The sequence below is a fragment of the Eutrigla gurnardus genome (genome assembly GCF_963514095.1).
Source record: "Eutrigla gurnardus genome assembly, chromosome: 23".
NCBI classification, from domain to species: Eukaryota; Metazoa; Chordata; class Actinopteri; order Perciformes; family Triglidae; genus Eutrigla; species Eutrigla gurnardus.
This window is the reverse complement of record NC_139934.1, coordinates 14,167,157-14,185,186: the sequence shown is the minus strand read 5'-3', so window position 1 is coordinate 14,185,186 and position 18,030 is coordinate 14,167,157. Positions and strand designations below refer to the sequence as shown.

Genomic DNA, 18,030 nt, shown 5'->3' with positions numbered 1-18,030 from the left:
TCCAATTTCAAGCTAATACATAACCGCATAACCATCTGGAATTACCAACAGTGACATCTCCATAACATTGACGACAGCCTAGCTAACCACTTCAGAGTGCAGCTGACGCACACGTCCTTAACCTTTTAAAAATCCCAGAAGCTCAGATGTTAACGCTGGAGTGACGATATTGGTTAAATAAATATTGGTCCAAACATGCAACGCTAGCTTATCGGGAAGGCGGCTAAATAATGCTCCAAATTTGGCGAGGGAAAAACTAACTGGCATGGCCATTTTTAAAGGGGTGCTTTGACCTCTCACCTCATGATATCGGAATGTAAATGGTTTCTATGGTACCCATGACCTCCTTTACAGATATGTCCACTCTATGATGCAGTTTTGCATACCGTATAAATGTGTTATTTGCACCTATTCTAAAACATGTTTCTGCATATTAGGGTCCCTAAACTGTCTTGCACACATTCGATATGCTTCAGACTTGTCGATCCAATGAGCCGAACTGCGTTTGTATTCACCCTTTCACATAGGGAGACCATGTTTTCAAATTTGACATCACTGCACAAAATGTCCCGTTGTGACCTCGAGGATAATCACAGCCTCATGAAACTTTACAACCACAAACTAGAGACAGACGGCATTCACAGGATGCATGGCTTTCCTAGGTAGATTGACAATAACAGGGTTTATGAGCAGATTCCAGAACAGAAGTGCTCACCCTCCAATTGCCAAAAGAAAATGCAATTCTTGCAGAAATCTCCAAATGTCAAACGTTTTTTTTGAGGGACGGTTTGTTAGTTAGAAGGAAAGCTCTAATTTTCAATACATTTTTAAGGAATAGTTTAAATACACTCCGTTGCTTTCTGTGAGATGTCAGGACATAATTAGCCTAGCTTAGCATAAAAACTGGGAAAAGGGGAAAACAGCAGGCTTGGCTCTGTCTGAAGTTCAAAATTCAGACTACCAACACCCTTAAAAACTACTAATTAACATGGGTCTTGTTTAATTCTTATTAAAGAGAAATGCAAAATGACAACTTGTTGCAGGAAGTAACTATATCTTGGAGAAAATCTGCTGAAACCTCATACAAAAACACACACACACACAGACAGATTTACTGTAAGGTTCTGATAGTTTCATAACACACACACACACACCATACATAACTAATGCATGTAACGGTCTCTGCACTTACGGGACGGATATAGCCTACCTGCACACCCACTCATGCATGCACACACGAGGCCACAACACTCACATATGTACTACTCACGCAACCAAACATCGAAATGAACATGCGTATTCACACCAGTAACAAAGGCATTTTAGCAGTGTCAGCACGAACACACACCACATTCTTCTTCCACTTCCTGAGCGAGTGCATCCACAGTTCAGCCTCCCTCCTCTTACTGCCACCATCACACCGGCGACAACCGCCGCATTAGTCAGCTGCTTACTGGATGTTATGTGGCAACACAACTGTGTCCAAATCAGCCACTGACCCACATAGCGTTAAGTCTGCTGCTGACATCTTCAAAAATGTACTGAAAAGTTTCAGAAGTTTTAAGTAGAGGTCTGGAGAGGATAAATTCAGTGAACTGTGGAGGGTAATAACTCTACTCAACTCCCTGCTGTAGAAAGTGATAGAAAAAGCACCAACATAAACAGCCTTTTTGCATATGAGCAGTGTACGCTTGACATCAGGATTTAAGGAAAAAGAATGAAACATTGAAGATAAAATAAATAAACTTGGATTTATATAAATAACAATGGGCTGATCCAATCCAGAGACAGAGGATTTCTTATCTGCATCCTCTGGTATCTCTCAGCTGGGATCACATTTTGAGGAGGTGCGTTCACAAAAGCGGCGAACAGAACAGGAATAGTCAGTGACTCTTGATATATCAAGACTAGATCAGTCTTGCCCGGACAGAACTCCTTCCTGAGGCGAAACCAACAATGTCGCCACAAAAACACCGTGACAGATCTCCATGGCAACGGGACTCTGTTTGGTATTGTTTGTTGTTGAGAAACAAGAGTGTGTCAGTAGTAGATGTGACTCCTACCAGCAGCGGCCTGAGTCTGGTGCTGGGACTGACTCTACGCAACAGTTAGCCCATAAGAACAGTAGTGTCAGGGATTTTTGCATGTCTGTATCAGGGCTGTTTTAAAAGTTGTGTAATACCCTTTTAAATTAAAATGCAAGTATATATTTTTTATATAAAAATCGAATGATCTTGTTTCCATGTAAAACAAAATTTGAAGTGTGCTAACAAAAATAATATGACATCCATCCATCATTTGAAGCTCCGTATCACACTACATTCTAAGCCCGCCAACTTTTTAGCCATCCAATAAAATGCTAATTATTTGATTTAAATCCCTGTTGTAACTGTGCACCGCTCAATTACGCCATACAGATCATAAAGATGCTTTAACTTCTGTTTCATTGGGACTTTAACATGACCAACCTGATCAAACTTCTAATTACATCGCCCACCTTCTTCACATGTCATCAAACGGCTCTATTTGGATTTTATAACAGGAAGGTGAAATGCAGCCTAACGTTCAAAACCCATTCCACATCCTGTTAAAAAATACACTGACATTACAAATGAAGTGAAATGGTTTTCGGGGGAACTTGCTCTGACATCATTACAAATGTAGTGACCTTGTTTTCAAGGAAGTCACAGCTGATAACCACAGTAGATACTTGGCAATTCTGTCCTAAGGCGATAGAGTGGGTTGTGTACTGATCAGAAGATCAGCGGTTTGATCCCTCATATGAAAATTTTTGCATGTAATACAAAGCACTTTGATGGATAGAAGCCTACAAAGGTGCTAAATAAATTTACAACATCATATGGCTGGTTATACTAATGTGTAATGACCATTTTTTTTGGCCTTTGCGAACCTAAAATAGAGTCCAAGTGTTTATTCTTATTACTGATTAAAGAGTGTGCTCTGCTCAAATGTAAGATGTAAGGGCTAATTAGCTTATAGCCTTAATCATTAAGAAGGCCAAGGAGCACATCATTAACTAACTAGGTTTCATAAGGTTAAGGAGTTACAGATTCATCATTAGCAGTTCTGCTCGGCTGGTTATACTCCAGCAAGTCAAGCCGTTACGCAAATCCTCGTTTAGTGTTAAAGGAGAAGAAATATGGTTTGAAAATACGCTCACCGCTACTTTAAAATGCATGTATTTCAATTGGAAGTATCATCACTTAGTTAGGTTAAAGAAATGAAATCAGTTAGGTTAAAGAAAGAAAACCACTTAGTTAGGTTAAAGAAAGAAAATCATTTATTTAGGTTTAGGAAAGAAAACCATTTATGTAGGTTTAGAAAAGAAAACCACTAAGTTAGGTTAAAGAAAGACAATCATTTATTTAGGTTTAAGAAAGAAAACCACTAAGTTAGGTTAAAGAAATAAAATCACTAAGTTAGGTTTAGGAAAAACGTCATGGTTAGGGTTAAAAGAACTACATACAGTTAGGTTCAGGCAACAACAACAATATGGTACCCGCCCACCATGACTTGTTTTTGTCAATATTTAATACTACGTCACTAGCTGACAATTGCATAGTCATGTGAATGCGTTTAATTAATGTGTCCACCATGAGAAACAATCCCACTTGACTTTCCGTTGGCGTTGTTTTCGATTTGAGCGACAAGTGGCTGCACACGGAACATTCCGTGAGTACTTCACGACCTGCCGTGAGACTGGATTGAAATCTGCCATCGTTCCAATTCTAAGCTGCATCGGTGTCGTGTGAAAAAGGAGCATCAGTACCAACAGGGGGCTTAGCAAACATCGGACATGCACCTGACGTACCGAGAGCAAAAGCTGTGTTCAGGGTCATCGTCCTGCCCAAGGACGTTTTGAGAGGCCGTGCGGCCGTTGCTGAGCATACAGCACATGTAGCGATAGAGGCTGCAACCTTTCAGCTGCAGGACACTCGTTCTCCAACCACCCGGCCATGTCACAATAACACGTCAGATGCAAAAAGTCAGCTCCACAAAGCCGCTCTGTGCCTCCTCACTCCGCACCTCACTTAATTATGTTTTCTCTAGAACGCAACCCTGGAGCTCCACCGCCATCGCTCACCACATTCTTCTCATGTACGCTATCATTCCTCACCCCCTCCAATCTCTGCTGCCCGGACTGATATATCAGCGTGTGAGTATGCTACTGGTGGAGGTGGAGAATAGGCCGCTATTTTGTGCTCATTTTTCTAACCAGGAAATACGAGAAAGGCTAAAATAGCTGCAACAAACAAACAGACAAACCGCTGACCAAAAGTCAAATGTATGTATTGGTATCGGCTTTTAAATACCCACGTCGGTTCAACCTAAGCTTCCTCTATGCCCCCCCCCCCCCCCCCCTCCCCCCTCCCTCAGCTGCACCCGTAGGCGAAGGGAGAATTCCAGCAGGGTGGGGGCTTTCCCCAGGAAGAACGGGAGCTTTGTCCCCTGAGGGACGAGGCCATAGGCTGACAGACAGTCTGGCAACCTCTGACCAGCCACTCAGCGAGCGAGGGAGAGAGAGAGAGAGAGAGAGAGAGAGAGAGAGAGAGAGAGAGAGAGAGTGATAGGGCATAATCACAGTGCAGAAGATGAAACTGGCGCTGGAGTTTCGTCTCAGCTCGAGGGCACTGAGTTTAGGAATTAGGCAACTTCAGCCAGTTCACTAACCGGGCCACAACCGGCCGATTCAGCAATCAGTCTGAGGACGCAATTTATTCTCATTTGATGTCGGTAAACATGAAGTTGGGATTCAAAAATACACCCTCCACACCAGTGTTTCACAAACAAACCACAGCTACCGAGTTCACAATAAGCCATGTTTATAAACTGTGAGAAGAGAGAATGTGTGTAAATTACCATTTTTATTGCCATTTCCTTGAATGTTATTATCTTACCAGCCATTTAGAGGAGACATCCAACGTATATACACGTTAAATATGTGATAAATGAGACCAAATCATTGCTTTTAGGTGGAGTTAACAAGCAATCTCCTTTTCATTTCCTCTCATCAGGAAAACAAAGAGAATGTGACTAGCCTTTCACATTAGAGTCAATAGTTGTGTCCCGATTCGGTCCGTTGGAGGACCCGGCCTTCGCAGTCTTGGCCAGCCGGGTCCTTTGAAGACTGCGAAGGCCAAATCGATCGGTCTCCGAAATGAGACAGTGTGCTCTGCAGAGGATTTCCTGTCTGCGTCGCCTAGCAACCAGCTGTGTCCGACAAGAAAGAGTATAGAAGTGGTAACGAACATTATGTGATTTAAATGGAGCCAGAGATCATATTTGATTCCTCTTGTGATATATTATGATGGAGGATATGCTTTGTGATATATTTCTGTCTGAGAGTGTATTCTCCAGCATCTCCCTCATCTCCTGCCGCTGATGCGCTCGCAGACACCATGTTGATTAAAATCCAATCGTCACCAGCGTGCAATCAATCTTGGGATACTGAGGAAGGCGTGAAGCTGATACGCGTCTGTGTTTTTAATGTTTTCCAACCCATTTTAATAAAGGCCTTTTACTCCAAAAAACTACCAGAGAGCCTGGATTCTGATTATTTTAATTCCAGCTACAATTATCACAACAATACGAACAATCAGACTCCCCCATGTGGCTCAAACACGAACTGCACATTTGAATGTTAAAGACTATGGAAGAATGGTTTGGCGACCCTAATAAAATCTCCTGCGACCCACATGACCTTGAATCCCCTGTTGACTGTTTCATTATTGCATGGTTGTTATGTCAATGTTTCGTGACACACTTAAAAATGACTCATTTAATTCAAGACGCTCTAAGTGCTCTGGCGTTGGCGATTGTAGATCAGGTTTGTCGGGTCTCACTTCTCCAGGTTGCCAAAGTCAGTACTGTCTATAATTTCATCACTTCAAGTCAATAACAAATGTGTCGCCGCCTTCTTTAAACGACTTGGACGACATCGTCCTGGGGCTCATAGAGGATTCCTTGTGCAGTATCTGTATCTGTTGCCAGGTAAAAGGCTGTCACTTATTAACAATCCAGTGCTCATGTGTTGAAATTTAACCTTCATTAGCGCCATTTTCTTCCCAACTCAGGCAGGAGGCGGTTACAGGCTTGACCCCAGCAGCTCTGAGGTCAAGGCTGTAAGATGTAAATATAACTGATCAAAGGCGACCAGGTACAAAGAACTACATTTAGACGCCGATTCCTCAAAATGAACGTGCAGTTGCTTAAACGTTCCTGGGTTCTTGGAAATGTTCCTGCAGTGGGAAGGGGCTTTAATATTACATGACATTCTGTCTGTGATTGCAGTGACCTTACATTAACATTAATGTGCTTCTCGTCATTTAGACGGTATTCATAGGGAATTTCTGTGGAGTTTTAGTTATTCAAACTTTTATCTCAGAAGCAGATTGGAAGGCATGATTTAATTAAATCAGACTACATAATGCTTGGTTAAGTCACTAAAGTTTTGTGAAAAATGCAAAGTAGCAAGTTGAAGTAGCAAACGAAGGTGGTATATATTATTAGAGAGTTGTCAGTAAAGTGAAACAACGCGAGAATATATATATATATATATATATATATATATATATATATATATATATATATATATATATATACTATAAGTCAAAGAGAAGGGAGAAAAAATAAAGAAGCGAAAATCCACAAATATTGTAAGAAAAAAACGCTTCCCCATGCACCGCCATCCCCCAAATGTGGGAACTGAGATTACCACGGTATCACCTTGAACACGCCACCTACAACAAAGTCAACAGACTTTACGTTGGTTTCCTTCCTGAACTCCAAACAAATCCTAAATCCTCAGAAGCGGTTCGTCTTCCACAGACACGTAGGTTTTTGCTCATTTGCATGGGAACTGAACTGTCTTGTGATCTCTGTGGCGAGAAAGAGGCCGGCCTGAGAATGAGGTTTCAGACCGGAGAAGGGAAAAGGACAACAATAACACACTCTAGCTGAGTTCTGGAGCCCTCTCTACTTCCTGTTCGCTCTGACCTTCCAGTGTCTGCTTTTCTTTTTTTTTCCCTCCTCCTTCTCCCCTGTAGTTGTTGTTCTGCCCCCTCGCTCATCCTGCTCCAACAAACACATTGTGCAGCGTTCGTGACTAAGCTTCATCGTGTGGGAACATTTTGCTCCTACAGTACATAGTGTACCGTATGTAAAGACAGGCTGCATTTTGCTGATACAGTATCAGACCGCAGTTACTTTCTTATGAAAGTGCATTCAAAATTCACCAGTATGAAAATGAACCTGACATGAACAGCAATCGCATTGAATTTCCATTATCTGGATAATAATATTGTCAATATTGTCACGAGGAAAACTTAAAAATCTCTCTAGCTTGCAATCGTGGTGGATACTTGAAAAATAGTCTGATTTAAATAATACAAGACTATTATTATTATTTATGCAGGGAGACCTTTTGTTAAAAGATCATCTTGTTCAAGATTATTTGATTGTTGTATCTGTGATGCATTGAAATATTATTTTTTAATAAAATACGATTAAATTCCAATTAAAGTGACATTTAATTGTTTTAAGCCAATTTTCTGATGACAAGCCTAATGCCATGAAGTACCTGAAGTAGAAAAGGCTAACGTTTTAAGAAAATTTGTAATTTAAATACTTCTATTATTGTGACTGTCCAGAGTGGGAGGGGCCTGAACCCAAGCGACCCGTCAAAAAGACACGGAGCCCGTCTCGTTAACCATGCTTCGTCAGTGTGACCTAGTTGCCTTTTTTATATCTATACAACCAGTGAGTCTAAGTACAAAATTGTTTAAAGATCGAGACACTTTTTTTGGAAATTGCATCAAATTGCTGTATTTAACTTTAAAGTCGAAGTGAAACGGCATTTCAAGAGTATCTTTATTCTGTACGGTGACGCATTTCTGAGTGAAACAAGATAGGAAGTGGGACAAAACGTTGAGAGGATTTTGATTTGATCGTTTAAAGATTAGCTCACAACTTTTTCCATCTGTGCAGAGCAGAGAACCTTTGTATAGTGATGGATGTCATGATATTATTGGGGGAAATTGGTTGGTACTAGCTGATAAGTTTGGTCAAATTGAGTTTTACAGGAAGAAAAAGACAGTGGATTTTATTATTGGATTTCTATTTTTGGGATATTGTTAAATAGGTGTACAATATGACCTGAGATGTGATCGGAAAGGGTTAAAAGGGCTTTTTTCATTTCAGCTTGACTTTAAAATGTATGAAATTTAAGGTGAAAATTCCCTTTTTTCACCCATATTTCATGACAATGTCGTGCACCTCTACTTCTGCCTGTCTTTTCCAAACTAAAGAATAAAGAGTATGGAAACTGGCTGCTGGCTCACACACCAGACCCCCCTCTGCCTTATCGCCCACTGACACTCAGTCAGAGCCAGCAGCAACGCAGCTGAGCTCCACCCCCGGTGACCCGCTCCTCTCCCTGCCAGGACCCCGCCGGCACACCTCAGATGTGCCAATCAGCAAACTGCCTCCAAGGACGCATGGCCCATGTTTATGGATGGGTGACTTAATGACGATGCGTTTTCTACTACACTTGACATCCGAGGTTAGGTCTCCCGCTGAATTAAAACACTTCACATATGCATACATTTGCTCTCCAGGGTGGCGTGGATCAAAAGTGGTGAGATAGTTGAGCAATTCAATGAAGTTCGAAAGCAGACGCTTCAGTTCATTTCAGAGCCCCCATGTTGCTTTGTATATTTTAATGTTTTCACTGTATGTTACTGAAATATTTCAACACTCTGACGCAACCTTTTCTACACAGCACTAAAAAGATAATGCTCAAGTTCCTCATTGTCTTCCCTTCTTTGGTGTTTGAGGCTCTCTGCTGTTTCACTGCATTTCCCAGAGATCACTTGTGCCAATCAAGCAGCATGTAAGCAGCAGGTACTGATTTTCTTCAAATGATGTTCTCTTCCTTGTTTTTTCAGCCCTAGCAGCGGTCTCTTTTCATGCCAACTGCACAGGTCTTATTTTTAATTTCAAAACATTACAGCCAATCCAGCATCTCCAGCCACGTTTTAGTAACAGAGAACAGTAAACAAATCACACTTTTAACAGAAACTGTATGAAAGCATCCCTTACTTCATTCATGCTGCACATCATGTGTAAATATCATAAACGTTTGCTTGACACATAACTTATTTATTCACAATATTCCAAAATACAATCCAACACTTGTTCCCTCTATTCTATTGACTCCAAAGACGAAACAAATATTCGCCTCGGGTTTTCACACGATTTTGACGACAGGATAATTTATTTTTATTTGCACACAATTTTCCAGAGATATGTATACTGGTATCTACCTCCATGTAGATCCCAGTATACGGTTCAGAGCATCTTTGATACCAACGGTTCTCTCTGCCATTCCTCTCCATCATCAGCCCTGACCCAAAATAACCACTATTGTTGTTTTGTGCCTGTTGTGGAAGTCCCAGTTGAAAAACAACACTGTTGTGTCCCGAGGCTTTCCCCGAGTTAAATCTACTGTTTCTAGCAAGTCGCATTTGGGCTAAATTAAGCTGGTTTACTACAGCGGTATGGACCTAAAATAAACTGATTTTGCTCAACAAAAAATAAAGTGTAGATCTCAGCCAGGTGTGTCTGCAACGACCACTGCTGTTTTTGTGATTGAATGGATGCAACTCACAACTGGCTAAGCCCCCTCTAGACACCAACGACGTAAGGCGTCATAAAACACACTTCATTCAAATTCAAAAACAAGCAGCAATTAATGCAGGTAATCGTCACGAAAGCGGTCGTATAAGACCACGCAATCTTGCCAAAAGACAAAAATAAACTCACCAAGCTGTCCGCCCGCTTAGCAGCGGCTGAGTTGTAGTAAAAAGGTGTTTTTAGAAAGTGTGACCGTTACTGCAACCATGAGAGGACCTTGAGTTTGCAGCCATAACTGGGCATCCAGTTTGCTGCAGCAGACGGCACGATAAGCCGTGGACAGACACAGAGGTGCACGCTCACTCATGCACAAGTCACAGATCGCATGATCCTCCTGGTAGAGGTAGTATCTACATCAAAATGAAGCCGAAATAGCTACACCATGATGCCGACTTGTAAAAACTCTGAGTTCATGGTTTATCAGGTTCGAAAGATGACAACACTCAACTTATAAAATGCTTGTTTTCTATTTGCTCCTATTGATCTATAACAGTGTACCTGCTCTGACAACACTCAATATAAACTTCAACTAAATAAGGCATAAATATGACAGCAATGATTCCGTTTGTACAGATTTTTGTCTGCTCTGTAAAATAGTACGAATTTTATGCTACTATCGCAGGCACCTTTTTTTCTTCCATTTCTGATGTAATACCTTGTAATAGAGGAGAGCATGACTTCTCTCACATCCACCGCCGAGGTGAAATAACTTTAACAGCCGACAAAACATTTGACTGACAAACTGACAGCAAAACTCCAGCCTGACTGACATTCTTCACCGCTAAATTTCCATCTGTAGATAGGATTTGTATCGTGTTCTCTCTCTCTCTAAATGGCCAGCTGGACTCTGTTATAGGCTCAACGCTGAACTATATCTTATAATACAACGACATACAGGTGCATGATCAGATTTGATCAGGTTTAGAAATCCCTCCGCACCCCCATTCCCTTCAAAAATACTAAAACATCTAAATTGCCCTCATGTTGAACGATGGTTGTGTGTGTGTGTGTGTGAGTGAGTGTGTGTGTGTGTGTGTGTGTGTGTGTGGGAGGGAACGGGAAGCCGCCAGGGGACACACACACACACGGGATGTTTTGAGTGTGGAGCACTGGGGGCCCTGAATGAAAATATGCTGGTAGTGGGATGTATCAGATGTTTGTCCACTGGCGGAGAAAAAAAAAAGACATGTTGATCCAAGATCTAACTGTGGTTTCTTCCTGAAAAACGACCTGTGAGTTCCAGCAAGTGGAACTTGGCACTTTCCCCACCAGCTCTAACTATAACCTCTGCAGAGATTTAAACCGTGTGGTGATGCTGTTTTTGCATCTATGAAGGCTTTGTGCAGAGAGATAACTGACGGCAACTGCACTGAATGAGCTTTGGGGGTTTTAATAGCAGTATTTTTACTGTATTTTACTGTAGCTGCAGTAAAAATATGCGCTAGCAACAACCTGTCGCACTAATAAAGTGACGGGTGGATCTGAAGATTATGAAGCTAACAAAGGTAGCTTCATAATTCACGGTCAACTTTACAGCTAAGTGTTAAATGATCGTAGTAGCTTATTTTCATCTAGACTTTTTAAGTCCACCAGAACTTTAAATTAACAAAACAAAAGTTTTTTTCGTGCTACAGCTAGGTATTTACCAGTTTGTTCAGAGGTTTTCAACCACCAACACTTGCTTTCAGTCAGTGTTGGTCAATAAGGGTGAAAATGAAACGATTTTAATAAAAACAGCAGCTTTCTGAGAGCGTTTCCTTTAGACCTGCATGGCTTTCGGGTGATAAAGTCCTGAAACGTCATTAAGCCGCCCAGCAGATACTAAAACAGTAAAAACAGAAGAGAGAAGTCCCCCAGACTCTCATCACCAGATACACAGACACAATCGTGTCAAAGAGCCTCCTCTGCCCTGCTCTGTATTTACTCTCACTGGAATTCCAGTTATGGCCTCTGGCTTGGACCCAAGCGCCCCACCATGCCGGTCTTCAATGATCCTGTTTCATCAGCATCTTCCAAAGCAGGTCAAAGCGCTCCGCCGCTTGTTAGCTACAACTTTTAGCTTTGTTTACGAGCTCTTCCATCACTGTAACGGCTGCTTATACTATCAATATGTTCGACTTTTCTGGTAACAAACACATTGCCCCATTGCATCATGGTCCACTTTACGTTAATATAGGAAATAAGTCTTATGGCTGATTTCTTCCTGTGACTGCAGACCATTACTCTCAGAAATATTTTGTACCGGCGGCCTAACTGCCCCATCATCTCATTTCTTTTTTAAACAGTATTGTTATGTGCACTATTCCTTTAAAATGCCTTCATGTTGAGATGCTTTTGCACCTGTGCGTTAAACCCTGTCAGCACCCGACCACCCGCATTACCACCACCACCACAACAGGATATCCTTCAGTGGCACAGCAGGGTTATGGCTGGATGGAGGCATGTAGATGCAGGCCGGGGGCAACGATTCAGAGCAGAACTAAATGAGCAGAGAGCGATACGATCTCCTGGGGCACGGCGAGAGAGAGGGCTGTGTTTGCGTTGGCCTGCCTCGTATACAAACACTATATTGACAAAGCTCAACTTGCTGTGGCCCTACAGGACGCATCGTTCACGTGGAGAGGTCTAAGGGAAGGACCCGACACCCAGGTGAAGAGAAGTGAAGTAGGGCTGCACGATATAGGAACAACTTATATTGCAGTATTTTATTTTTTATCTGCAATACTGCAATAATAATTAAAAAAATACAGGAATTTTCACCCTAAATGTATACATTTTTAGTTAAATGCATCAATTTGATGGCTAAGAGGCTAGATCTATAAACAATTTTGGATGACTTATATTATGCAGTAATACACTGATTATTGTACATGCGCACATCGCAATGTCGATGCTGAATCAATCAATCAGTGAGTGTGGACAGGAGTCAGCCGTAGGTTTTTCAAGGCTATTAAGGATAACTGTATTTTTAGATCAAAGCTGATTTTCTTGTGTCGATATCTTTCATGTCTTCGAGATGAGGTTCTAAGAAGATTTATACCGAGTTGAGGTGCTTAAAGTTAAGAGCCGGAACCGGGAGATGATTAGCTTAGCTTAGCAAAAAGACTGGAAGCAGGGGGAAACGGCTAGCCTGGGTAGCAAAAAAAAAAAAAAACACATCGATGCTGATCAATATCGTGCAGCCCTAAAATGAAGGGTGAACCGACATGTAAAGAGAAGCTGAAAGAGGATGGGAAGAGGAATGGTTGATGTGAAGGTGAAATATGTGCTGAATAGGAATCCTTTGCTTTAGTTAGAGTGTTATTCAAGGGAGGAATCAAGGTCACATTCCTAGAAACTACGGTACGGTAAACTAATGTTCTGCTGCGTCAGTCGTTCCCAGTTAAACAAGGAGCAACCATTGGCAACAAGTAACTGAAAGGATGAGCTGTGGACGGTTGAAAAAGCCGCCATAGAGCCGATGGGGGATTATACGCAGCATCACAAGAATGATAATAACAGAGGGGAGGCTGCTGTAGGATTCAGGTGGCTCAGTGTTTGGCTAAATATACTGCTGAGAAAGCCACTTGTTCTGGTCAGGAAGCTTCATCAGCGATACTTCTCTGTGCAGTGTCACTTTAATGACGAGGTTCAACGCGTACGCGTCCGCCGCCAAGGCCCCAAACACTGACGCAAGACCTTCCCCCGGCTGCCCCCCGCACGGCATCAAAGTCCAAAGTGTGAGTCGTGATTGTGCCGAGACGGAATGCCTCCTCTCGGATTCCTGACCTTTGCTAGCGAATCATGGCACGGTGTCCTGTCAACGACGCACATTTTGCATCTCTACTCTTGGCCTACAAGTCACACAACTGGGCTGCATTCCAAAAAGATGTGTTGTTGTCCCACTAATCTTAATAATAGAGATAATTCCCAGACTAGTGGGATGTTGGAGTTAATAATTGCAGTGGAGCAGAGGACTTACAGTATGATGAGGGAGTTAAATAAGCTGCCTTTGTTCTAGATGTGGCCTTGGAAACACTAAGACGAGCCTTTAGCGGCGTGTGCAGCGTGTTCCATCACTGCCACGCGTTCTGTTGCCACACAGAAGGCAGCCCAGCAAATCTACTTTCATCAGTCTAACTCTGACAGAATGGTGCTGGCTTTGATCGATGACCGACTTGCAACGGCAGGCTTGAAAGACTTACTGTTGTTGGACTTGAGGTCCCGATGGATGACGGGGACGATGGCCTCGCTGTGCAGGTACAACATCCCTCTGGCTATCTGCACGGCCCAGTTGACCAGGACGTGCGGCGGGATGCGACGGCCCGCCAGCGCCCGGCTCAGCGCCCCACCTGAGGCGTACTCCATGATGAGGCACAGGTTGGGCTCCTGCAGGCAGACCCCTGTCAGGGCGATGATGTTCGGGTGAGTGAGCATGGCGAACAAACGCGCCTCCTGCCTGACGTTCTGCGCCGTCACGCTGATATCCTCGTCCGGGTCTTGCCGGGCCGCCTTCACGGCCACCAGCCGGCCTCTCCATGTACCGCGATACACCTTCCCAAAGCCCCCGACCCCGATGACCTCCTCCAGGCTCAGCTCCCGGAAATCCAGCACGACGGGCTCAAACTCGCTCACCACGGCCGGGCCGAGCTCGCTGACCACGGCGCTGCCCGGAATCTTCCCATACCCACTCGGCTTGAAGGAGCCGTAGTTGGATGGGAAGATGCCCACCTTGTTGTTGACCTTCCCCGCCCACCAGCCCTCGTCCCCTGATATCTCAGAGTCCAGAGACAGGACCTCCACCAGGTCACCTTTACGCAAGGTGAGCTCGTCTTTACAGGACGCCTCATAGTCGAACAAGGCCGTCCACACGGGGTTGGTAAAGTTCCCTTTTTGCGATTGATCCAAGTTTTTCCAGTTGGACAGCGAGCCACGACTGAATATGTTCTTCAGTGGCTCCATGGAGCCTCAAGCAGATGTTTAGACTGGATCAGATTTTGCACCCCAAGGGTTTGGAAATAAAGTACAAAAGAGTACTTTATTGCGCCTCGCTCCCTTTCCTGGCTTTCTTGTTGGTTCATCAGGGACCAGTGAAATGTGTTCAAAAGCTTGACCAACAAGTGGGCTACAGAAGACGATTCGAAGATAACCGAGTGGTGAGTGTCTTTCATTCGTCTTGACATTACATGCGAAGCTCTCCACGGGATCACTCGAGAGATTGTCCTTCTTCTTGTGTGATAAGAAGCGTCTCAGAGCTCAGAAAGGCAGCACTGTCTCCACTGAACTTCCCTCTGTTCAAGTGATGTGTGGTTTGCCATCATGGCTTGAGCACATTATCATTTCACCGGCCTGTAAAGAGGCTCTTCACTCGCCTCATTGTGGGAAAAACTCTTCCCTCATTCAAAGTTGCCACCTGTTGAGTTGGGATTTTTTAAAAAACTAAAAAAAGTGTCAGGACAAAAAGGTGAAACCATCCAAAGCTTGTTGTAAAAACAAAAAGTATTCCAAAATGAGGGTTCCCGCTACATGTAGCTGTCCATGTTGAGTTTTTTTTTATGTATTTTTAGCCATTAAGTGCAGTGGCCACCACAGGCAGGAAGCGCTGCGAAGCGGAGAAGAATAGCAGGAAAGGAGCATTCAGTCCGGCCAACCAGTGTTTTACGACAAGTTTCAGGGCGAACCACTTCGCATTAATCAACCTAAATCTCCAATAACCGCGTCTGACCGCAACTTTGCGGCGCTACCGCAGGAAACCCCGCATCCCTCCGAGCGACAGGACCCATAGTTAACGGTGTTACGGAGCACACGGCGAGCCGCGACTTATCACAACATTTAACAAAAACAACTTAGGAAGCGACGACTTTGTAACAGGAAGAGCTAACCCGAACCTGGCTGTACTTCCCAGAGAGCCGCGCAGTAAAAACAAATCCCGTTAGGTCCGAGCTGGAGTGGAGCGCGTGGCCTGGTCCGGCTCGGGGGTCTGGTTGTTAAGGTCGGGATCCAAACAGCTGAACAGCTCCATCTTAACTTCTCCTCATCTTCCTCTTCCTCGGTCAGCCTTCACTCGTCCGGACCTCGAACCACTTCTACGTCTGCTTACAGTCAGCAGAGAGGGTGGGGTTTCAAAACTTTTTCTCTCCCAACAGGAAAAGAGTCAGATGACAGGCGGCCGTGAAGTAGCGCGCGATACCCAACGACATATCCGGTTATAACTGTCAAAATAAAAGTTGGACAAACGCGCACGGTCGAGATAGAAATTGCGAGAGAAATATTTGCATTCAAGGGAAGAAAATACTTGTGAAGGTTTTCATGGGAAAGATTAAATATTACTACTTTCTTACCAAAACAGAAGTAGACAACAATTGTATTTGTATTGTTCTTATTATTGTTTCTGTTATTATTTCTGTTATTATTATTATTATTATTATTATTATTATTATTATTATTATTATTATTATTCCCATTATAATGGGACTTGAAGTGTAGTGAAACATCATATAGTGTGAAGTGAATTTACTCAAAAATCTACAAATGACAGGCTACAGTTTTACAGTAAATAAGTAGAATTTAGTATTTATTTAAACATTTATTTCACTCTCTAAGTAAAAGTTAAGAATTAATTTGTGGTGTTTGTGGACGAGTACATGAGTGCAACCCATTTGTGTATTTATGAGACTTTTATTTTGAATTATTTGTCCTGTATTTTCATGGCTATTTTCCTCCTACGCGCTAACTGACTAACTAAACACAGTTACTGGACCGGAACCAAACGCTGGACGTGAGTCAAGCTGGAAGCATTTACTATAGCTGTTCTCTTGCCACACGCCTCAGCTTTGCCTGGATATTATTTTGAAATTGGACATGGACGTCCTATTTGTGTATTGTGGCTGACTTGGTGTTGGTGGGAAGAGGTGGTAAAAAAACTGAAAAAAACATGTTCAAAGATAATTTCCCACACAATCATAATAATGAAGTAATATGTGTATAACTGGCCTTTCATGTGTAATTATCATGAGCAGAAAAGCTCATGAAATCAACTAAAAAACACCATTTCCTAAAAGATGCTGGAAATTTCCTTTTCTATAGGTGATGTTTCCGTAGTGGAGTTATTTCCTTGATTGCATATATTCTCAATGTTAATGTATTTATATTTCATACGCCATATTGTAAGTTTACATTCATGCCATTTCCTCTATTGCTATTTACCCTCCTATTGTTTTTTGCTCCCATCTGCTCCTATAACAACAACACAGTAAAGTTCTTCCTGTTGTGTCAGTTGAGATATTATACTTAAGTGACATTCAGTCCAACTCAAGGACGGTGGTTAATTTAAAAATGTGTCCCTCAAAGGAAAAAGAGGATGAAGTGCTGCCGTTGGCTTTCTGTGAGGAGGAATTTGCTGAAGATTTTCCTTTTGTCTGGTGTTACTTTGAACAACAAAAGGAGTTTCAAGCCTATCCTCAAGCAACACATTTAAAAGCCTTTGGCATATGGCTGGTTTAATGTTCTTTATGCAGTTTGATGGGCTACTTACCCGACGGAGGTGGAAGAGCTGTTGATGAAATTTCACTGAAGGGGAGTCACATTTAATGCCGAACAGTTCTGTTAAGATAGAAGTCAAATGGAGCTCATTTAAAAAGTTTTATTCCGAGGAGAATATTCTCACTTATTCAGCAGAGGAGTTCTCTAAATAAAACCTGTGTAAACTATTGCAGGTCTGTGATGCAATGTTGATGAAAAACCCCCTCTTTCATGACTAATACCAGGTTTTCAGAATTATGTGATGATCAGTCCATGTTTTGTATTTCATAATTTGGATTTATTAAGTCAAAATTTGGATGTAGCATCGTGCATTTTTTATTTTTTATCATGCATATGTCGATTGTTATATATTTGGTAAGATATGTCAATATTAACACCACTGACGTGTTACATGTACAGTCGTATAATTTGGTTTATAAAACATGTTTAAGTGTGTGAAAATGGTGAAGCTGCCATTAGCTTTTAGTTCTACAGACATCCATCGTCCCCAGCGGAGGAATTCACTGATTCACTTCTCTTCTAGCGCCACCATGAGGTTGAAATTTGGATTATTATTGAAATCTCTTTACACCTCTTTGCCCCAAACTTTGGTTCACAATCCCTCAACTTTTCATTTAGCACCATTAGCAGGTCAGGAATGACACGTTGTCCAATAGTTTATGACCTGCAGAGCGATCACCCTCGGCTGCACCTCGTGTTTAGTGCTCTCTGGCATTCGCACGCTGGCTTAGAAGTCAGTGGCTTCGTGGGGGCGGCTGGGAATCAGAGGGCCACCTTTGGCCCCTCCGGTGGCTG

At 42.6% G+C, this 18,030-nt stretch overlaps 1 protein-coding gene across 1 annotated transcript in view; it reads right to left on the bottom strand.

Annotated features, from left to right (window-relative positions):
- Positions 1 to 15,810, bottom strand: part of LOC311009359 (mitogen-activated protein kinase kinase kinase 11) — a 44,320-nt gene extending 28,510 nt beyond the window's left edge. The window contains exon 1 of the mRNA XM_084003481.1: positions 13,899 to 15,810. Within this exon, the coding sequence (XP_083859607.1) occupies positions 13,899 to 14,655 (757 nt within the window). The 5' untranslated portion in view covers positions 14,656 to 15,810. The remainder of the gene's footprint in view (positions 1 to 13,898) is intronic.
- Between the last annotated feature and the right edge of the window lie 2,220 nt (positions 15,811 to 18,030).